A 24,433-nucleotide genomic window follows, 5' to 3' on the forward strand; every position below is an offset into this window, starting at 1 on the left:
TCCCCCAGATTAAAGACCTTTAAACACAGGTCATTCCAACTCTAGATCCCAGATCTTGACCATGGTAGCTATAAAGAACTACTATGCAATAATTAATTATCTTACACCATATGATGTGCATGATTTATCAGTTATAGGGAAAACTTAATTACAATGGAATGTGGCTGGTTGGAAACTATTGGTCTAGCTGTTTCTAATAGTCCCAAGTCCCAAACATCTAACTTGATAGGACTTAAACTAATCTATATTTAAGAAAATACCAAGATATACTAGCTACTACCGTAAGCAGATCTTTAAGTTGAATATGGAGACCTCCAATATATCTCTCTTTGTTATTGTAAGTAAAATAACACATTGTATCTTTAACACAAAGCAATTTGGCTCACAACTTTCAGTGTAGGTGATTCCTTGGACCCAGATGAGTTGTGTTTTAAATTATTCACTTGCCTTACAATTTTTCACACAGGCTAAACATATTTGAGTGTAAGTTTATTCAAAATAACCTGAAGAACATATGTCATTATCTTTAGATTATAACATTCGCCTATAATAAATACTAAGTATTTTTAATTAATGAACAGTAATGTTAACATAAGTATCAGAGCACTAATTAATCAGAAAAAAAAATAGAAAGAAGGCATATTTGCCTATAAAATATCCACACATTAGCTCTGCAATTTTCTTAAAATGTGTGGTAAACTGAATAATGACCCCTCAAAGATGCCCTCATCTTTAGTTCCCACAACCTATAAATATGTTTCCTTACAGTGAGATTGACTTAGATCCTATAGAAGAGCGCTGCTAGAAGGTAATGGAGTGGAACAGAGGGAAACTATAAAGAACAGATGTTGAAGGTCTTCATATTAATCTTCATGGAGTTGCTGTCACTCATATCGAAGGAGATTGCATGATATCCAAGTTTCTCAGAAAAAGATAGATACATTCAGAAGATAAAGGCAGCATTAAGTATCTGCAAATCTCAGAAAATGAGATGTTATTTCATGAGTATCAAGTAGTTCGAGCATCCCTGCTTCCCTTTTCTTCATTCTATCCACACATACCTTCCTCACCTTGGGTCCTACTTCTAGCATCAGAAGCCATGGTTAGCCAGCTCAGTGGGGAGGGATGTGAAAAGGCCAGATGGGGAAGCCAGCCATGCCTTTTCCTTGCTTCTTTCTGCTGAAACAGTTCTCAATCCGGATGGTGAGAAAAGGTTATGTTAAAGTCAGTTTTCATTATTAATGAGAATTGGACTATTTTCATAGTTGAGATGATGCTTTTCTTTAATTCAAAGAGGCCAACAAATTACATTGTACAGGAACATATTGGAACTGGCCAAAATCTGAGATTGAAGATCTAGCAACTATGGGAAATATATGGAGATAGTGGAAGGCAAAATTTCTTAATGATTATATATCATTAATCATAACTTATAAAATATTATGATTCATTTAATAAACAAGAGATTGCTGATAAATCATGCAAGGCACTTAAATTATTTACTTTTTGACAAAGAATTTCAGAAATAGCAACATGAATAAGGTCAAATAGTACACAATTAATCAATCCCGTTTTTTTTTTTACAATCTCTATAAAAGAGATTTCAAAATGTTCTCTAAAACACAAAGCCACTGATGATAGAGCTCCTGGTGATAATGGGCCTGTGAACACATTTCTGTGTTTAACCAAGAATCTCATGTCAGAATGACCTTTAAATATTATGAATATTTACAATAGGAAATGTTATGCCTCTTTATAATTGAAAAGACTTCAGTCTTTTCCATCTGCAAACAAACACCGTGTCTCTGTTGGCAGTTTTATTAGTATTACTTAAAGTGATACTTTCATAACTGCCCCCACCCCTGAAGAACCCTGGACAGGGTGTCAGCAACTCTCAATTCTTTTTGGCTCTGTTGCTAACACATTGTTCTAGAAATACCACCTAACTTCTCCAATCTCTCATTAAAACATTAAAACAAAACAAAACAAAACAAAACAAAAAAATACCAAAAACATAGCTACTGCAAAAAGGCCAAAAGATTCTTTTCAAGTGCCAGACACGTATATAAGATACGGTTCCCCAATGTCCTCAACTGTGCTTTACCTTGTACTTAAGGGAGGCTTTTTTTTTTTTTAATGTTTAATGTTGCCTAAAAATAAGCAATCAAAAATAAAGCTTAAAAAATACCAGTTAGAATATTGTCAGAGAACAAAATAACGAACATATCTAATGAAAGATGTGCATATTGCCTGCATAGAAAAATGCAAAAACCCAGAGAAAAATTAAAAGAGACCTAGATAAGAGATTTACCCTGTTTATCAATTATCAATGCTTTTCAATTATCCTCAAATTGGTTTATAGAGCCAATGCCATCTCAACCAAAATCCCAACAGTCACTTTTTAGTAAAATTAGCAAGGTGAAAGATGCTCAAAAAACTGAGTATCCATATGAGGGAAAAAATGAGCCCTCCCTTCCATCTCACATGATACATAAAAAGTCATTCAATAGGTTAATTCCTAGAGACAGAAAGTAGGGCAGGGGTTACCAGGGAGAAAAGAATGATGAGTTATTGTTTAATGGGTAGAATTTCAGTTTGGGTTGATGGAAAATTCTGGAGATGGGTAGTAGTGATTGCACAACAATGTGAATGTACTTAATCCCAATAAACTCTACAGTTAAAAATGGTCAAAATGGGGTACCTGGGTGGCACAGTGGTTGAGCATCTGCCTTTGGCTCAGGGCATGATCCTGGAGTCCCAGGATCCAGTCCCGCATCAGGCTCCCTGCATGGAGCCTGCTTCTCCCTCTGCCTCTGTCTCTGCCTCTCAATCCTCTGTGTGTGTGTGTGTGTGTGTGTGTGTGTGTGTGTGTGTCTCATGAATAAATAAATAAAATCTTTTTTTAAAAAAGGTCAAAATGATCAATTTTATGTTTTAGATAGATGATGATGATGAAGATAGATATAGATAGATGATAGAAAGATAGATATTAAAAAAAAGAAAGATATTTTAAAGCTACAATTATAAAGAAAAAATTAACAGAATCTTTGAAAAAAAAGCATGGCCCTCATAGCAACCTCTTGTCCTAACTTATTTGTTGCTTAACAAGTAGAATGGGATGAAACCACCTTGCCTCACTCAAAGGCTTGGGATAAAGGACCAAATAAAATGGTGCTTTAAGACTTGAAAGAATATATAAGACTAGTGGAATTAAAAAATACATGGCAGGTACATGTTGAAAATGTGTGCTTAGAACTCTAAGAAAATGAAATAACAGAATTTCCATTAGATTGAGACATTAGACTCCCTTGAGATGCCATATCTCACTCCTTACACAATATATGCAGTTTAATATATGCCAATTATGCTTCAATAAAGCTGTGCAAGGTGAGTGATGGAAAGAAATCTAAAAACAAAAAATATAAAACCGGTAGAATAAAAGAGAAGGATTTCTTTGTGATATGGGGTAAACAAACATTTCTAAAGAATACAGAATACGAAGAGTATTAACAATAACAGGAAAGAATAAGGCAGAGCAACGGTGACAAAATAGTATGTGCTCATCAAAAGGCAATCGTTAAAAAAGTGAAAAAGTAAAGCACAGACTTGGATATTTACACTTGTGAGGCATCCATATGACAAATAACTGGTTTCTAGAATATATATCTTAAAAATTCATAAAGCTCAGTCTTATAAATACAAGCACACAAAAAAGAGGAATAGACTATCAGACACCTCCCCAAAGAACATGCATCTGATCAATATACACATAAAAGGAGTTTGATGTTATTATTCATCATGGAAATGCAAGTAAAACCAGATCAAGAAATCACTTCGCTGGAATGAGTAAAATTTAAAAGAATGGCAATCCATACCAAGTGTCAGCTGGCATGTGGAACCACTGGAACGTCCATGTATTGCTGGGGAGAGGGGACTGATACCTGTACTTGGAAAACTTTTGGCAGTTCACTATAGAGTTAAGAAATATTTACCTGTATCCCAGCAAATTCACTCCTTAATATCTTCCCAAGAGAAATAGAAACCTATGGTCCCCAAAATACTTGTGCAAGAATGCTCAATACAGCTTCGTTTATAATATGGAATATTGGAAACACTACAATGTGAATGAATAAACACTGAGGAGATGTATATAGGGAACACTGGTCAGAAATATAAATAAAAGCCCAAAATCAAGGTACAGAAATAAAAGCCAGTTATTTAAAATTGTATTTATGTAGAGCTATAGACCAGGAAAAACCAATAATAGAAATCAAATCAGTGCTTGCCTGGCATGGGGAGTATTGAACGAAGGGTGCATGAGAACACATTCTGTGGTGATGGAAGTATTTTCAAGCGTGGTGCGATCACCTAGGAGCGTACACTTGTCAAAACTGATTGCATTGAGCACAGGGATCCTGATGTGGGACTCAATCCCTAACTGGGATCACGCCCTGAGCTAAAGGCAGACCCTCAACCACTGAGCCACCCAGGCGTTCCTGTGTACACACATTCTATTGGTTCTGTTTCCCTGGCAAATATTGACTAATACACACCTCAAATCCGGAAAACAGTGGTAAGTAAATTCCATAGGAACAATACACAGGTTCTTCAAGGAAATCCTTCCAAGATTTCATTCCAAGCTATGATTCAGAATACACACTTCTGATCTAACCAAGAATACTGTTATTTTTCTTTACGAAACTTGAATATTCCTACTATTAAGAAAACCAAATTTGAAGATTTATTCAGTCAATCCCATCATTTACCTAATCCAGCTTCCTCTTTCCTAAAGGTTCTAAGTTGCTATCCTCTGTGAAATCTATTTCTAAGAGGCTATTTCAATTTTGTCCCTACTCTCAGACCACAGTCCTATGTCTGTGCTGCTCCATGGTCTTCCTATTAGGCATAGCCCTTCTGGGGTGTCAGCTGGAAGTGCTTGGAATTTTTGTTTCATTTTGTTTTTAGGATTCTATTTATTTATTCATGAGGGACACAGGCAGAGGGAGAAGCAGGTTCCCTGTGGGGAGCCCGATGTAGGACTCGATCCCAGGACCCTGGGATCATGCCCTGAGCCAAAGGCAGGTGCTCAACCACTGAGCCACTCAGGCATCCCAGTGCTGGTTGTTAATAAGACTTCTCTTCCTTGGGAAAATCTACATGTCAATGTACCTGTAAATCTCTGCTGACCTGTTTTGTTTTTAGCCAGTTGACTGCCAGGTTCCTTCAAATCTTGCTCTACATAGGAATAGCTCAGAAATCAGTCAAAAGCTTGAGAAATTTGCATACAGCTTCCTATATTTATTCCAATCCCTAGATGACTCGCATATATATGATTTCAGTGCAATGCACATACCCACAAACACGCACACACACACACCTGGATCTAGGTATTTTGACCTGCTTAATTGATATATCCATTAACTTTTACAATAGTACTTCTTACTATTTATTAAATTACATATTGTATTAATCACTAAATTTTCACTTGATATTTCCTGAGTAACGAAATTAAATAATCAAATGTGGTATATAACATCTCAACCCTACATATATATTTTTTTTGTTATATTGTAAGGCAAAACATTGATCATTTTTCTCATTTTCAAAGTTATTGAATATTTAACTTTACTTTTAAAAAGTGGTACAAAATTAAATGATTATCTCAAACCACATTACAAAAATGTCACATTTGATGTAAAAATGCAAGTCATCTAGAGATTGGAATAAATATAGGAAGAGAAATGTTCTCTACAGAACTGGGATAAAATTATATTCCACGGATTTGCTCAACCCTATTATCATTCATCCAGTGCCTTACTGAGTACACAGAAATCTTTCAGTAAATATTTATTTATTGACTGAAAAACACACTTGAAGGCATTTAAAGTGTAAACTATTTGTTCAGGCTGTACAAATAAAATTACACAAGTAGAAAATTCCCCTTTACAATTTTATGAGACACAGTTTGAATCAACAATTAATACATGTTTATGGGCTAGTTTTAAAATCTCAATTGTTTTATAGTATGTACAACAAAGTAGAAGATGCAATTAGTCTCACAGAGTTTGCATTAAAATCAGAAAGGCAATGTGCATTTAACCATTAGGAGGACATTAAGAATTGTGAGGATAAGGAGGTTAAGTGTGGAAGGTCTAGAATCTCACAGGTTCTGTAAAGAAAGCTAAAGAATGATGGCCTTTCTCCTTGGGTCCATAGCAATAGGTAGGGTAAATGCCAGCACAGCAGAGATTTTGCCCTCTAGTACTCAGGACTCCTCATGAGAGAGCTTTGAGAACTATTCCTGAAGAAGCAAGTGGACTTCTTAGATCTATGACAGTTATTTAAGGTGGAACTATTTTTGAAAATATTGACTGAAAAAAATAAAACATAACATTTTTAACTCCTTTATGCAAATAGTGTGCATTCCCCTTTCCCTATATCTTCTAATTTTTTTTTTTTTTTGCTTTCTTCTCTTTTTTTTTTTTTTTTTAATTTTATTTCCAGGTAAGAAACAGGTTCATGACAGAGTATTCATGTCAACTAAGTATTCAATCCTGTATTTTACAGTTCTTAGTGCTGCCCAGCTATTTAGGTTATCTTTTTCCCATATGGTAACCTGTAAGCACAGCATATGTTAACAAAAGAAACAAAGAAAAGCAGATGAAATATATGTAAGCTCACCATGTGTTCTGCTTGTAGACATGATGCCTGGATCTTTGGAAAAATAAAGAGTAGGACCTTGATTAGATTTGACTTTTGGGGCACGAGACTAAGATAACCTGAGAGGAAAAAAACAAAGCAGTTAACATCCTAATGAAAAAAAAAAATCTATCAAGATTAAAGCTTAATTTGATGATATTCCACAGTATTGTCCTTAATATGCATATATCATCTGTCCTGAAAAATCTCCATAATATTTTATGTCTGTTTGAAGATTTAAGTTCAAAACAAAATGCTTCACAACAGATATGTCACCTTGAGCTTTGCATTTCATATTTTATCCTGGAATGTTTATGAATTCTCTGCTCCATTAAGTCTTTACCCCAAGAAACTTAGAAGGTCCCTTGTGATTCCTGTTTTAGTGCCTGCTGGTTGATATTTATATCTATCAGAAACAAATACCTTCATTTTGAAATTACTTATGAAAGGGTTAAAACAGCTCATCACATGGAGAAAATAAACGCATTTCTCCCCTGATAAAATACCAAGAAAATGAAAATAAATAGATGGATTTGTGGATGTATACCAAGACATCACTAAAGCTTAGTCGACTCTGTATACAAAGCCACCTTAATAATCAGTAGAGATCACTGCCAAATCCATTTGACAATAACAACTGAAGTCAACAGTAAAGTCAGCCAGAGTCAACCCTCCAACTGCATTGTATCCTTAGCTCTGTTAATTAGCCTCCGCAGTCGTGGTTTCAGATAGTGAATCCTTTGTGCCACTATCATTCTCTTTCATTCTTCCTCTTTTATCTACAAATACTCCATTGAAAATAGATTTATGTAGCCCAATTTTAATATTAGAGTTTCAATACAAAAGTGAAACAGTCCCTCTCTTTCTTTCTCTCTTAAACCAATTGAAGAAAGGAGAGGGGAGAGGAACACCTGAGGCCCAAGTGCCCTCAGTAAGCTCTTTTTGCTTTTGATATGTGGTAATGATTGAAAATGGAGTAATCAGAGCATCTAGCACCTACCTATTTCTTCTTAGACTCAGGGTGAATTGATCATCAAGGCACGTACTCCTCAGGAAGGCCCCGTGAGCTAATAGACAACAATTTGTGCTGGTGCAAATCATTTTACAATAATTTAATAGTTATTAATTATGTGTTAAAAATTATTTTTCTGACTAGTTCACAAAGAAGCTTCTGAGAGAATAAGAAGTATGGGGTATTTAATAACTAAGACGCAGGAAGCCCAGGTGGCTTAGTGGTTTAGTGCAGCCTTCAGCCTAGAGTGTGACCCTGGAGACCTGGGATCGAGTCCCACATCGGGCTCCCTGCATGGAGCCTGCTTCTCCCCCTGCCTGTGTCTCTGCCTCTCTCTCTCTCTCTCTCTCTGTGTTTCTCATGAATAAAAAATAAAATCTTTAAAAAAATAAAAAATAACTAAGACACAATCCTTTGGTCTTCTTCCCCCCTTTGGAAAACTGATGTTCTAATCCAAGTCGATAATTCACACATCTGGGGGGCACCTGACGGGATGAGCACTGGGTGTAATTCTGTATGTTGGCAAATTGAACACCATTAAAAATAAATTTATTATTAAAAACAAAAAAACAAAACAAAAGATAATTCACACATCTTAGTGATTAATAGAAGCTCTCTTCCTGATTTTCTGCTCTAGTCTACCTTTGCCTCTCAGCTCTCCCAGAGAACTCTCACCAATGAAAGCATCAAGGTTATGATCACCTAATGAGAATCCACTTAAATGTGAATTATCTATTAATACCAACATTGTGATGATTCAGCCATAGTTAGAGTGGAGCCCCTCAGGTGTTTTTCCCTCTCCATTCATGACTGGCGTGTTAACAATGGTGCTACTTCATGGTATTGGGATAATTAAATGAATTGGTACCTTATATTAGAACATAATAAGCAGAGGATCCCTGGGTGGCTCAGCAGTTAAGCGCTTGCCTTCAGCCCAGGGATTGATCCTGGAGTCCTGGGATCGAGTCCCATGTTGGGCTCCCTGCATGGAGCCTGCTTCTCCCTCTGCCTCTTGCCTCTGCCTCTTTCTCTCTCTCTGTGTCTCTCATAAATAAATAAAATATTAAAAAAAAAAAAAACAGAGTAAGCATTCAATAGACATTGGTAGTTTTACTCTTCTGCTTCTTGTTTGACTGAACTGACGTTGCTGTAAATAGCAATATTGGACCAGCCTGCATAACTGCATGTCCTGCTCCATGTCCAGGCCCCCATATCCTTTGGCCCATTGCAACTATGAACCTGAACAATTTGAACGTACATGGGAGTAAGGAAGGCACAGACCTCCACTTCACTATTTTGGTATGGGAGTTAACAGGTCTTACTCTAAATTTCCTTCTGCAGGACTGCTACTGAATCGCAACTTTTAAGAAAATTTAACTGAAAATTCATAGCTAACAAAGCAGGATGCAGTCAGCGGTTATTTACAACTGCTAATCCATGTGGTTTATTTCAGAGATCACTGTCTCAGGATTACCTCAAGGATTCCCTAACAGAGTGGCCCTCTAACTGACAACTTGCTTACAAGTAGCAAGGTTAGTTTACCTCTCACCATTAAAAAAAGTGGTGGAGCATTTTCTTCTAGGTCCAATTATTATGAGGCCGAGGAAGAAAAATTCTCCCAACCAAAAGCTCATCTCTTCAATTCTCTCTCTTTTTTTTTTTTTTTTTGTCCCAGAATCTGCATTTTCTTCTGAGTCATTTTCGGTAAAAACTCTGATCTCTGCAATATAACAATACAGTTTAATGTAGTTGAATCCATTCTGAATATTCTAAAGGAAAGAAACATTTCTACCATCTGTCTCCTTTGCCTTCTCATCCAGTCAAAAAAGAGCAACAAAGTCAGCACACATAAAAAGTTCTGTCTCAGTCAAATGTACACAATTTTGCATTGCAAAGCTGAATATTTGGTTTCTTTATCTAAATCATCTGCATTTAGGTTAATGGACACTTTAGTTCTTCCATAGAACAATGGTCGAGTATGTTATGGCACATCACAAACTTTTGCAGATGTGCTCATTAATTTTTTTTCCCAAAAATTGCTTTAATTGCCCATGATATGCTTGGCACTGGTAAATACAAACAAGCAAAAATTAAAAAAAAAAAAGCATATCTTCTGAAACTAAAAATATGCTGTTAGAGAAAAAATAGTTAAAACAAAATATTATTATGGCTTGCTATAGGTTTTGAAAGAAATAGGAGACAGCACAGAATAACCACAGATGACATTATTGATGGTGTGGTAGGTATCCTTTTGGTCACTGTGTGGTTTGTCCAGCAGTGGTATGTTTTCTGGGTATGATTCTGTTTTTGAGGATACCATTGTCTCCGTTATGTCTGAAAAGTGCAGAAGCTGGGTAAGTGTTGAAAATAGTAGCAAAAAAAAAAAAATTTCACTACAACAAAACTAAAGTGGCAGTAATAAAAATAGTTAAATATATAAAGAAAATGGCAAAGTTGGCATGTGTGTGGGGGGATGAATCTTTTGAAAATAGTATTGATTTTGAGCAACATTAGCAAAGTATACATCATGTGACCATAGTCATAGTTGACCTAGTTATATAGTCAATAACTAGCAAAAGTAGACTGCTGGCCTCTCTCATCTCCTACCAGTTGTGTTTTTCCAGAGTTTTACCCACCTTCTGAATTCCTGTGTTTTTTATTTACCAGGTTTATTGTTCATTCCCACTGAACTGTAAGTTCTAATCAGGGTTTTCTTGTCTGAAGAATCTTAAACACTGTAAATAGTACATTATACATAGCAGAAGCTCACTAAATATTTGTTAAATCAAAGAATATGTAAGTAAAAGAGTGTGCAAATGAACAGGTAAAAAATTTGGTCATTTCATCATTAATAATATTGGATGAATTCTAGAAATAACTTGCATTTGTGTTTTTTAAAGCACTCTTCAGAAGACCCTATTTAATCTTCCCTCTCATTCCTCCTAGAGATGCTTAGTGCAATTAATACATATAAGTAGTTTCTATTGATTATTTACATATTTTATTAAAGTGTGAGAAAATAATGTGGAAAAAACCCTGGAGGAATAATTTATATGGGCAAATGTACGTATTTTTAAAATATTCTGATATGACGGTCAACTTTCATCCATCAATTTAACAAATATTTATTCCCGGCTTTGAAAAAAAAGAGACAATATTACTCGTTGTAACACTTAGAAACAAATAAACAAACTGAATGATTTCAGAAAGTGCTAATGCCATGAAAATTTAGAATGACATAGAAATGAAGATCTGGCTTTTTTTTTTTTTTTTTTTTTTTTTTTTTTTTAAATCAAGGCAAACAGAGAGATAACTTTTGAATGAAACCAGAATGGAGAGACAGCATACACTCTGAGAAGACTAGAAAGAAAAGTTTAGCAGGCAGAGAGAACAGCAAGTATGAAAGACAAGAGGTGAGCAAAATGAGCAGTTTTGCAGATTGGAGTGAAGGCCAAGAGATGGCTGGAGATCATTGAGCAAAGAGTACTATTATGTGATACTATGTGAGTTATAGTCAGAAAGGGGATCCAGGACTAAATCACGTACTGCTGTGATTACCATGAGAAGAGTTTCACCTTTGTTCCTTGTTAGCCTGTACTTTGCTGGAAGTTTCCACATTTATAAGCAACACGATTTTATTCACTTTGTGCTTTTAAAAACATCTCTGCTGTGAAGAGAAGACTTGCATTAGTGAATAAATATTTCCATCATGACTTGTTTTCTTTTTCCTATTACATTTTTCAGTGAGAAACAGTAATAAAAAGGTAATATATTGAATTATCATTATAACCTACATATATGTCTTGCCTTTCATGCTTTAAAAGTCAAAATTTCATTCATGAGCATTGCAAGTACCATTTTTTAAAATTTTTATCATTAATTTTTGTCCGAAGTGCATCCATTTCTTCAAAACTAACCTAAATTCTCCAGAATGTAGAGTAAAAAAAAAATTAATGACAGTTACTCCAGTCCAAAGATATCACTTTCTGTAGAAATAATTCTAAATCTTGGTTTACTTCAGTCCTTTTCAGTGAAATTGCACATTAACCCTGGCTGATTGCAATGTGTAAAAATCATCAATATTTCACGTCTTACTCCCCCTAAAAACTAAAAGCTGATGGGCTGAAGTTAAAATTGAAACCACGGTGTGGTATTAAATTCAGTTTGGCAGTTAGTAGATATTTTTTATCCTACAACAACAGATGTGACTAAAAGAATTGATCTTGTTGACATGGTTACCCTTGTATGGGTAGAAATCAATATTAACAATATCATCTACCATTGCACATTCTGGCCAGGAAATTTTTACCATTCATAAAGTCAGGTTGAGCTTGTTTTCCATTGTAGTGTCACAGCCTACTTCTGATGGAAAACATTTTTATCTGCAATTGGCTAAGTCATTTATCTTCATGAGACAGCACATGCAGCAGACAGCATCAGCAAGTAGATAAAAGAAAACTGCCATCATTAATTATACTGAGGGCTGGAATTGGGGTCCTGAGCTTCCAGTAGCCAACTCACAGAGAGGGTAATAAAACTTGTGATTCAAGCATAATTAAGTGCAATATGCGGTTAATGTCTTTTTAGGCACCTTTTTAAATGCAGGATCAACTCTAAGTCTATATGAAGCTGATTAGATCCGACCAAATTTTGTGGCGTTTAATGTGGGATTTATTATTGGCATTGCGTTTGAGCTTCCTGAAAGTTTTAAGACAGTCATTCATGAGTTATGGGTAACTGTAGCCCAGATCTACGCAAACCAATACAGTGAAAGACTGAAACAATACTCTATAGTTTTTCTCCCACATTCTGATTGATTAAAATTTCAGAGAAACACCAACTTTCCATTTAAAAAAAAAAATTCCTGTAAAGTTAATTTAAAATGCAACTATCCATTGGCACCATCATTTTGACAAATAGGACATAATTTTGGAACATTTATTTGAATAAATAAGACTATATGAAAGATTTGCTGCACCTTTGTCCCTGATATGAGATATATAAATCTTGCCGAATTTTGTGATTATTTATATATTAATTTAGCCATTTATGCATTTAGCTATTGATCCTTATATTTTCTGTTGTAGACTTTATAGTTTTTAAATGTATTTCTGCATATGCTTCTCTACATTTAATGCAGTTAGTTTCTGACTAGACTCCGATTTTTCTATTTGATGAGTTCCACAGCATTTTGCTATGCTAGTCTTTATATTTACACTCATTCATCTCTTTAATATTTTCAGTCTGTTTGGCACTGAGCTTTAATTTTGCAGAATATCAATTTTTTCCTCTAAAATTACACCAGCATTTCTACAAAAATTTACCAGAACTACAAATTGGCTCATCCATTTTTATTTTTCTTAAATTAGAAAAAAAAAGTCCTTATGCAGTGAAAGTCTGTCCACTGCCCATTTAGAGAATTTCCTAACTACGTAAATCAATGATCAAAACACACATACTTGTTACAAATGCTTCCCCTCACCATCCCACTAGATTAAATTTACAATATTTTCTAATATAGAAGGTTGCTTCAGGTAGAGTTCCTGAGTTTATTTTAAGAAAGTAAAATTTATAAACCATTCAGAGATGTATATGACTCATAAAAACATGCCACCTATCAATATTCACATTTATGTGTGTGCGTGTGCGCCCTTTAAGTGATCAGTGGATCTGGGGGGAAGTGTTGGCTTGACATGATCATGTAAAAGCCATGTTTCACCAAACATGAAGGGAAATAATGCAAAACTTTGTATCTTTGGTTCCTATTTCTTTCTCTCATTTTGCCACTGACTTAAAAATATAGACTAGTTTTGGTGACATTATTTACCAATTTCAGCAAAGATGTTGGTGTTTTCCTTCTCCTGTAAAGTGTACATACTTGTAGTGACACGAAGTACCTTTAGCACTTTAAAATTTTCTTCCTGGCTGTGAGAGGCATGTGTTTGTGTGTGTGTGTGTACAGTATGAGTGTGTGTAAACTAGGTTTCATACATAATTGGAAAGGCAGCAGTATGGGAGCACTGGATAAATTGAGGCAGGAGACAAAAAATAAAGGAGGGAGGCTTCTCCATTTGACAATTCCTCCTAGATCCGCCCTTCTCATAAATCAAGTGATTATACAAGTTAGAAACAAATACCATCATAAATGTCCTAAAAATGCACTAACAACAATCCCATACAGGGTTTCAAGGGAAACGGTGGTGGTTTTGGAGCTTTTTTTCCCTTTTGATATTTGAGGTCATCATCAAGTACAACCATGAGTCCCCATAACAATTCTTTGGTGTCCTACTAAGTGACAGGATTCTGATGAGGGCAGCACTCAACTGACTCAGTGTAGCAAATATCCGACTTTTGACTCCTATGCATGACCTCTGTTTTTACAATGCCATCTGCAGAGAAATAAATCATCATAAAGTTGATTGAGTGTGTCCTATATTCATCTGCTTGACTGTGTTTGATGTAATTGACTGACAACAATAAAAGAGAATTAGAGAAAAGAGGCATTCAGTACTGTCAAGTGGGTGTTACGTGACCCACGACTTCCAAAGGATAGTCAGGATATGGATGGCCTGAGAGGAAAGAAGCCATCCAAGGAGAAAAGAAACAGTACAGAAAGAGCATGACAGCATGGCACCTGTGTCTGTGTTGGGAGGGTGTTGCACATGGAAGAAGAGAAGAGAGGAGGTGTATTTTGTACAGTTAAAGGGTAGTCTGATTGAAATAGATAAGTCAGTTGTTAACTAATGGGAGATGATTTTAAAACTATAGACTTCAGGATCCCTGGGTGGCTCAGTGGTTGAGGGCCTGTCTTTGGCCCAGGGCCAGATCCTGGAGTCCCTGGATCAAGTCCGCATCAGGCTCCCTGCATGGGGCCTGCTTCTCCCTCTGCCTGTGTCTCTGCCTCTCTCTCTTTATCTATGTTTCTCATCAAAAAATAAATAAAATCTTTAAAAAAATAAAAATAATTTAAAAATAAAACTATAGACTTCATTAATGTTCTGGATACCATAATTTGGGTTTATATTCATATCACATTTGACATCTCAGCACAGTGGCACTTGTAGCACACTGAGGAAAAAGTAATTATCTTGATGAGAGCATTCTGTAAAGTCTACAGCTTTCATGTTTTTTCCTCCTGTTTACCAGAATATAACGTAATAGAAAATCAGTGTCCAGCCAGACCAGGACACTCTATAGACAGCAAAACCCTGAGGTGTTTTTAACATATCGTATCAAGAAAAATGTAGAAGATACCTGAACCCATATATGCTAAGAGAGCCAAGTATGTTTTTCTCTAAATATTACAAACCATAAACTACAGCATCCACATTTTTTTTTTATTAGTAAAGAACACATGGAAATCATTGGCCAGAGTTTTTCTCATGGTCTGATTGGATGTATTGCCTGTGCATTTCCCTCTAGACTCAGGATTCTTATTACACATCAAATAGTTCTTAATATTTCCTTGTTAATTCCTCCAATCACTTTGAAGCTTTAGCTCTGCTCTTCCACCTTGAGTGCTCCTGTGTGTGTGATCTTGCCCTTGAGTAGCCATCTTCTGAAATGAAAAATAGGATTTTTAAAAACTTCTCTTGGAAGATTTTGTGCATAGAGTCAATCTAAACAGAAAAAAAAAAGTCAGGATCCCTGGGTGGCACAGCGGTTTAGCGCCTGCCTTTGGCCCAGGGCGCGATCCTGGAGACACAGGATCGAATCCCACGTCGGGCTCCTGGTGCATGGAGCCTGCTTCTCCCTCTGCCTGTGTCTCTGCCTCTCTCTCTCTCACTGTGTGCCTATCATAAATAAATAAAAATTAAAAAAAAAAAAAGACTAAGAAGTCTAAAAAAAAAAAAAAAAAGAAAGAAAAAAAAGTCTATAAGCCACATATCTATGTTGATTTCTTTATTTCTTACCTTTGCATTATCCTAATGTTAGAAACTTGGATACACTAAACATTGCCTTGGAAGTAGAGGCTCCAGGCATAGTACTTAAACAGTGTAGGAGGGATGCCTGGGTGGCTCAGTGGTTGGGTGGCTCAGCGGTTGGATGCTTGCCTTCGGCTCAGGTGGTGATCCTGGGATCCAGGATCGAGTCCCGCAATCAGGCTCCCTGCGAGAAGCCTGCTTCTCCCTCTGCTTATGTCTCTGCCTCTCTCTCAATCTGTGTCTCTCATGAATAAATAAATAAAATCTTAAAAAAAAAAAAAAAAAAAAAAACAGTGTAGGACAGCAGAAAAGGCCACAGCAAAATATGCTGCTTTGGCATGAGGATTATTTTTAGTTGAAGGCAATTGAGAAGAAGCAAATACAAGAAAAGTCTACCTCTCCACCAAATATGCATTTGCCTAAGAGCAGGACATAAATTTACAACAATTTACAATTGTAAATTTACAATTTACTCCCCCCCCCCTTTGTAGCAGGAAGGACAAAAGTTAATCAGTGGAGAAAATTTTAAGATTTATTTATTTATTTGAAAGAGAAAAAGCCAAGCGAGAGGGGCAGAAGGAGAAAGAGGGAATCTCAAGCAGATGCCAGGCTGAGCGTGGAGACTGATGTGGGGCTCAATCTCTGGACCCTAAAATCCTGACCCTGAGATCATGACTCTGACATCAAGACCCTGAGATCATGACCTGAGCCAAAACAAAGAGTTGGACTCAACCAACTGTGCCACCAGACACCCCTAGTGAGACAACTTTAGATTCTATTAGCCTAGAGACAGCACCAGAGGAATCTACAGGACAGGCTTTCCTAGCTAGCCTTGATCTATCAGTAGTGTCCCATATATTTGCCTTTCCATAATTGGGTGCCCCTAGAGACTTAAGGTTCTTTTCTTTTGTCTTGTCGTTTTTTTCTAAAAATGTATTATTTCTTTGTTAAGATACTGCACAAGCCCGGTTCTAACCAAATCTTTGAGTTACCCATTTCTGAGTATTCCCAAGTGCCACATGGACTTCTGAATCTTTTAATAGACTTCTTTCTTTTTCTTTCATTAATCTGTCTTTGGCCAGTCTAATTTATTAGCTCTCAACAGGAAAACCTGAAACTGGTAGAGGAAGAGGTTTTTCCTCCCCTACATCATTTAATTCCAAAATCCTATGAATGTCTTAGCAAATCTTTGTGGCTATATAATTTCATTCCATGCCTAGATATAATATTTGATATAAGAACCTTGAGTGTCAGCTATACAACGCTGAGAAAATCCGTTGTGCATCCAGCCTTGCTATATGGTATAGCTCTAAAGATGGATAGCAGCAACAAACCTAGAGAGCCCCTGTGCAGGGAGTGAAATGGGAATGACAGATAGCATGACAAATGGAAGAAACAGTCAATTAATCAGTCAACACTGATGCATGGTGCTCCTACTAAGGTCCATGCCAGACATTAGAGGAGAGGGTAACATAGGCCTGGCCTTAGAAAGGTCTGATTTGGAGATCAAATATTTATTCCAATACTTCTAAATATTTATCCCAATATCCCAAACTCCAAATATTTATTAAATAATCAATTTTCAAAAGCAAATAGTGACATTAAAAAAGTTAAATATTAATGTTTTGTGGAATCATTAGGACCGATACGTTTAGGAAAATTTTTTTATTTTGGTGGGACTTCTGACACAAGATTTCAGAAACAAACATGAAAGGTATTGTACGACGCTGGAATGGATGTAGCAGAGAAGCTGAAGACAAACGAAAGGTGGCATATTCTGGAAAAAGCGAGGAGATTTCACTTAAGAGAAGCTATCATCAAGACAGAGCCTAAAGTAACAGAAGACCATCTGTTCAGCGATCGGAAATGTCATGATTTATTCAGCATTAGGGCCACAATTTAATTCAAGGGACAAAGAACAAAATGCATTGAAAAAAAAGTTCAGCAATTAAAACAGCTTTAGAATCATGTTTCTTACTGGTGGTCTGTTGACATTCTGCACATAATGGGTGTCCAAAAATGTCAGAGAATTATTTTCTGGGCAGAATAAAATATGTTGCTTTAAAAGCTAAATTAAGGCTTTTATCTCCTGAATATGTTCTGACTTTGGAGATTTAGAATGATCAATTTCTATCACTGGTAGAGAGCCATACTCTGAATATTGAGTTTAAGTTCTATCATTTGCTTGAGCTACATTATAGTAGTTTAAGTTTTAAAACAACACTCCTAAAATAGTTTTCATACAGGAGCTAGATAATAGATTGTAATACAGATTAGAAGAAAATGCAGTAAATTTCTTCAGGGTACAAAGCAGGTGCTGTTATGTGTCTGCATGTGCATCTGATCCTTATGTATTTAAAATGTAAATTGTTTTCTTTTAAGAGAAAATACTATATTGAATATTGATGCAGAGGGATTATATATTTGTGTTTTATTTTCCTGAGTGGTAAAACTCATTTTCTACCTCTAATGAGAGTCCGTGAAATATTCCACAACGTTTGCAACAAATCTGGCTTTTAAGGAACAGATTTTTATAAACTATAGCTGGGATTTTTTTTTTCTGTATCTATGTGCAATTTCTTTCTTTGTAATATTTTATTCAGGGTCATTATAATTTTATCTATAGATGTGTTTAAGTGTGTTTTGAGTAGCATGGGAAAAAAAATCAAAATTTGAATTGAACAAAGAATTCAAAATGAGTTATCAAGACAAAGAATTTTCAAATAATGAATTTTAGAAGATAAAGTACTCCTGAAAAGACTTCACTATATTGACCACAAATCTGAACAATTCCCAGTTGTGACCTGTAATCAAGACTTTTCTATAGCACTGCCTACAATTATCATCATTAAGAATAGAGTGGAGATATATATATATAGATAGAGAGAGGCCTTCTTTGAAGCTAATGGCCAATATTATGTAACTCAGAAGCATTTGCATGAGCAGTTACATGAACAACTTTGTAATAAAGAGTAAGCCCCGTGGTATAAGAACAAGTTGATTTCAATCTCAGTTAGAAGTTAAAGCATAAATTGAGACCACAGTGAGTGTCTGTAATTACAGAGATGTGCTGTAGAATGGTGTGTGTTCTTTTTCTGAGGCTATTTCTGAAGAAGATAAATGAGGCGTGATGGTGTACTTTTTCATTGGTTCTATTTTCAATACCTCCTTTGTAATGAACCTAAGGTGGCTTGGGAGAAGAAAGACTGATACATCTGGAAGTGGAGATAGCAGAATGGTCTCTCTATGCAATGAAGAGCAAAGGAAATAGTTGAATTCATCAGGGTAGCATTACTATAAAATATAGAAAGACCATGTATTAATATCGCTGTAAAAGAGCTCGAACTCCACAAAAATCAAGTAAAAATGTGATAAAAGAGAGTCTGAAAAAAATGATGGAATGCATGTTCCCACCATCCTACCCTCTCAGTTCCAATCATATCCTCGACTACTGCTCCTGAATGAAGCACTACTAAGTGGATTGCTAAGGTCTCGGATTGCTGGGTAGGAAACAGTGAGGGTGTAATTAAAGCACAGGAGGTTCAGAATAGCTGCTCTGTTACTATTCAAAGCTGGTTTGAAGCCTGGTGGCGATGGGCTTCTATCCCTCTGTAATACATCACATCTATTCTCTAATAAAATCATAGGCCTAGAGCCTTGTGAGGCAGGCTCTGTCCTAATAAGATTAGGACATAGGTGAAGCAAACGGTATGCATATTTTCCATAGATAAGCAGTTCCGGAACACAGAAAACTAGGAAGTGGTTGAAGCCAAACAGTAACTCAAGCTGAAGTTTCTCCACATGAAAGCTTGAGGACGGAAAAGCAGAACCTCCACTCCCCAAACCCAACCCCAAACTGGAATAGAAAAAAAAAAAAAAAAAAAAAAAGGAAGAAAGTGTACACAGAAAGTTTACTTTCTGTTAGTCAGATAGATGCCTGGGGAACAAGTGTGGAGAGTGTGCAGAGGGTCCTGGAGAAGACTCCATCTGCACCAGTCTCTGGACTGCTGAGAAGTCTGGCACCCAAACAAGTGTCTGGTCCTAGAAGAACCCTGGCCTGGAGAGAAATGTTGGAACATTTTATCAGTAGACACACCTTCTGCGTTTTGGAGAATAGCAATTTTTCAATGAAAGAGGCTACAAAGTGGAAAGCGTTCTTTGGGAACTTCAACAGAAGGCAGACACTGCCAGCTCTTAGGTCACTAAGGCCTGGTGGTGGATATTGCAGCACTTCCTGCCACTCGCATCCTTCAAGTTATGGCTATAGCATCATCTGAATTATAAAGGCAAACAAAGCCAGGAGTAGAAATATGCTTGTGGGAATTCAGCACCTAGAGACCAGAAGAGCGGTGAAAAGACTCCAAAGAGGTATGTTCTTTTAGTGAATTTGAATTTGAGTTTGAATCTTACTTTGAAATTGAATCTGGAAACTGATGACAACTGCTACAGAAACAAAAAAGGACCTTGAGATTAATTCAGTTATTTAACAATAATATTTTCAGGTACTGAAATATATAATTCCCCAATTTGAAAACTAGAAGAATTGAAGTAGGTGGCGATTGTTAAATTTGGGCTAGTATCCCATAATATTAAAATGGCAAAGATGCGAAGAAATTGGGAAGGGATTTGTAAAGCGTATCCAGGAAGTCTGCATGTGAAATATAGAAGTTAAAGAAAGGGAAAGTGAAAGAGGTTGAGGAGAGCCTAGAACTACTGAAATGACAGAGAAGAATTTCCCATACTTATGCACATGTGTACACCTGTGCACACACACACATACACACATACACACAACACAAACATCCATCCCAGAACACTTTGGAAGAACTTCCGTATTCTAAAAAAAATTTAAATAAATTAACAAGCTTCCAGACAGAAAGAACAAATTATCTGCAAAAGAAAACCAATTACTAAACTTCTTCCTTATAATACCAAAGAAAAAATAACAGAATACTAAAAAAAATAAAAAATAAATTTAAAAAAAGGAATGGACCATCAACGCACAACTCAGAATCATTCACCTAACAGAGAAATGAAGCATATTTATTTATACACAGAATTCAAAACCACATTATTCTATACCCATCAGACGAAATACTTAAGGATGGACTAAATACCAAACAACAAACTAGTAGAACAGATACCATTATAGAGAACTGTGAGGGAAGAGAGATTTCCCCCTCAGTAAGAAGAGGGACTTTTATTATCCTTATCCTGCAGTGTTTGTGCATATTTTATATCAGGAGCATGTTCTCATCTAATGGACATTTGCATTGTTGCTAGAGTAGTTTTCTTTCACTACTTTAAATTGGGAATTGGCTTCTGGGTTAAATTTTATTATTAGTCATAAATTTTAGAATAATGAGAAATCATATTCATAATGAGCAAGAATGTACATATCCCAAAGTTTCTGCTTTTACATGTTAACCTTAACCTTTAATTTGGGTGGAGCTTAAATTATCTATTTGAAGTGGGGTGACTGTGTTTCAAATGCATATAAAATAGTTGAATTGAGTCCATCAGGCATAGGATTTGAATCATGTATTTGGGGGAAAAGATTATCTAGGGATGGCAGAAATCAAATTGTGAAATTTAGTAGGTATATTGTTTGGTCAGCTTATATCTTTTCATTAGGGAGCAACTTGCTCTATACAAATTCTCTATTCAACTATATTCAACCTAGAATTATTGTATCTATGGATTTTTTTAGTATCTACTTATTTTATTATCAAGACTTTAATTTTTTAATTTGTATCATATTGTTTTGAATTTCCTGTTTTTTTTTAATTTCTTAATCTAAAACACATTACTATTATAATTATAGGCAGAGTGAATTTATCATCTGAGTGAATTTATCATCTGAGTGGCTAATCCTTACGTCTATCTTTCTTAGTGCTATATTTAAGTATAATTTGAGTTTGCAGGCATTTTGAGAATCTCATATGATTATTCCAATTTGCTCTCTCTTCTTACTTTAATTGCCTATCCAGATAATCCGCCCCCCCATTCTTTCCTCCATTTCCTAAAGCAACAATCATAGTTCCGGTAGTCCAATCTGTAAGGGGCACTTTTATCTCCTACAGGAGCCAACTTGTTAGTCTTTTTTTTCCACCCAGATACAAAGACTTGTAGTTCCATTACTTCAGCACTACTCACTGTTCTCTTTTTTAAAACATTCAGTTAATTAATTTTTGAGGGAGAGGGAGCAAAAGCAGGGGAAGAGGCAGAGGATGGGAGAGAGAATCTCAAGCAGGTTCCACACTCAGCGTAAAGCCCAACTCTGGGCTTGATCTCAGGACCCTGAGATCATGACCTGAGCTGAAATCAAGAGTGGGATGCTTAACTACCTGAGCCACCCAAGTGCCCCTATGTTGTTTTATCTATTTCTATCTACAGAAATATTTGTCATTTTTTAATACCAGCTCTGATTATTTTGTTTTTCTCTTTTACTATATTACCTATTATTAATTTGGGGACTCTATATTACATAGAAATTTTCATACATATACACACTTTATTTTATTCCCTTTAAAAGATTTCTTGTGTGTGTGTGTAAATATCACATTTACCTTTAAAAGATTTTTAATCCAAATTCCCTCCCACAATAAGCATCTACTCTTTTGTTCATAATTTGCATTCTTCTCAAACCACTATCCAAGACTTATTTACATCACTGTGGATTTTTAAATAATATATAGCATATTTCAGTGGGTTGTATGCTCATAAGCTGCATCATACAATACATTTCATTATGAATATATATTGGGAAAATGTCATGGTTCCGGTTTTTACTGAACATTTTACTTTTGATATCTATGTTGAGATAGACAAACCTTATTCTTTCCACTGTTAGATAATATTCCGTCACATGTGTATCACACCTTTTAATTTATTTTCCTTGACAGCATTCCTAGATACTTGCCCTCAAAAGCATGCTGCAGATGGACATCATCACACCTTTCTTTCTGTCAATATAGGGGCATTTCTACAAGAAATAGACCTAATTTTCAACTAGACTGAGAGATATGTATTTTTACCCCCTGGGGATGCTTAGATGTCTGGTTTTTGACTCAGCCAGTAATGTAAGGGTAGGGGAATTTCTAATCTTTTGTTTAGGGTCTGAAACTTCCCTGACAACATGCAAGGTTAGTTTCTTTACTGATAGTTTGCCACTGGTCTAACATTTGGATTAGCCTGACTCAACTACTTAACAAGCTACTGAGAACTTTGGGAGGGAGCTCTTCTAAAGATAAATTCCTCATGTTGATGTTGGCAGCTCAAGTCAGAGAATCAGCTCACTCCCAGGGCACAGAGACTTGGCCCATAGGGAGTTCATATACTGTGGATATCTCTGAGATCTCTGATGCTTGCCTACATTCCTTAAACAAAAGCCTCAACTGGGTATATTTTTGGGGTCTGCTGAGTTAGTTCAAATATCTGAAATGGTAAAAACAATACAGATCTATCCCCCGGAGTGGAATTGCTGAATCATATAGTATGTTTCTGTTTCATTTCAATAAATTGCAGAAAGTTCTCCTTATTGGTTAAGACCAAAATGTCCAAGACTTTTCCCGTTTCCTCATTCTCTCCAACTGTAGATGTCATCTGAAAATTTTAATTTCTATCATGACTGATGTATAAAGGTATGTTAGCATGCCTTCAATGTACACTTCTTTGATTTCCATGTCTTTGAAAATGTATTAACTGTTCAGGTTTTCCCTTTGTGAATTACATATTTTAATCCCTTGCCCATTTTTTATTGTGTTTTCTATCTTTTTTTTCTTTAGGAATTCCTCAAATATCCTTGATATAAATCTTTATCTAGTTTGTCACTTTTCTAGCTCCTTTTTTTCCTCTAAAGATTAGATGAGATAATACATATAAAACACTAGTACAGCATTTGACACTTGGTGAGGATTCAGTGCATACTAGTTATCTATTAAGCTTTTTCATTTTTTTAAGTAAATTTATTTTTTATTGGTGTTCAATTTGCCAACATATAGAATAACACCCAGTGCTCATCCCATCAAGTGCCCCCCTCAGTGCCCGTCACCCAGTCACACACACACACCCCCGCCCACCTCCCTTTCTACCACCCCTAGTTTGTTTCCCAGAGTTAGGAGTCTCTCATGTTCTGTCTCCCTTTCTGATTGAGCTAGTACTTTTGTCAGATCTAGATACACATATAAACTTAGATTTAAATTTAATTTTAATCTATATTTAAATTGAATGATTTCTTCTGTACTATATTTAATCCGGGACCAAAGTCGCAAGCTAGACACAGAAAGTTTAGAATGTACACTATAGTGACAGATGGAAGAGATGCGGCTGGGAAATCAGAAGCCATTATTTTGCACTTGAACTCACATTAGCCTGGCACTCCAGCCTGTGTAGGAAACAGACTCTGCCCTTAGAGCTGACCTGCCTTTCTGCAGCAAGCACCTGACCTGCTGATGATGGAGGGACCCACATTCTCTTCATTTGGGCACAATTTTATCCATTGAATCCATGTATTTGTATTTTCAAAACTGCAGTACTTTCATCACCATTACTCTTGCCCCTGGTGTATGATTTATCATCCAATGTGTCAAAATATTTTGAAAAAGGTATCATGAAATACAAAGTCAAAGTTGTATCTGATTTCTTTACTGAAGAACAAACCTAGAAGGAAAAAAAATACACTAGAATGTCTTGATAGGAAATAGAATAATTCATAAGCTCATGAGACAAATTATGTATTTTAAAATTTGTATTATAGATATTGGCAAACAGAGATAGATATGGAAAACAATGGGTC

At 35.9% G+C, this 24,433-nt stretch overlaps 1 protein-coding gene across 1 annotated transcript in view; it reads left to right on the top strand.

Annotated features, from left to right (window-relative positions):
- Positions 1 to 19,517: 19,517 nt before the first annotated feature.
- KYNU (kynureninase) overlaps positions 19,518 to 24,433 on the top strand; it is a 129,746-nt gene continuing 124,830 nt past the window's right edge. Inside the window, exon 1 of the mRNA XM_038565112.1 lies at positions 19,518 to 20,004. Within this exon, the coding sequence (XP_038421040.1) occupies positions 19,947 to 20,004 (58 nt within the window). The 5' untranslated portion in view covers positions 19,518 to 19,946. The remainder of the gene's footprint in view (positions 20,005 to 24,433) is intronic.

The sequence above is a fragment of the Canis lupus genome, chromosome 19 (assembly GCF_011100685.1).
Source record: "Canis lupus familiaris isolate Mischka breed German Shepherd chromosome 19, alternate assembly UU_Cfam_GSD_1.0, whole genome shotgun sequence".
NCBI lineage: Eukaryota > Metazoa > Chordata > Mammalia > Carnivora > Canidae > Canis > Canis lupus.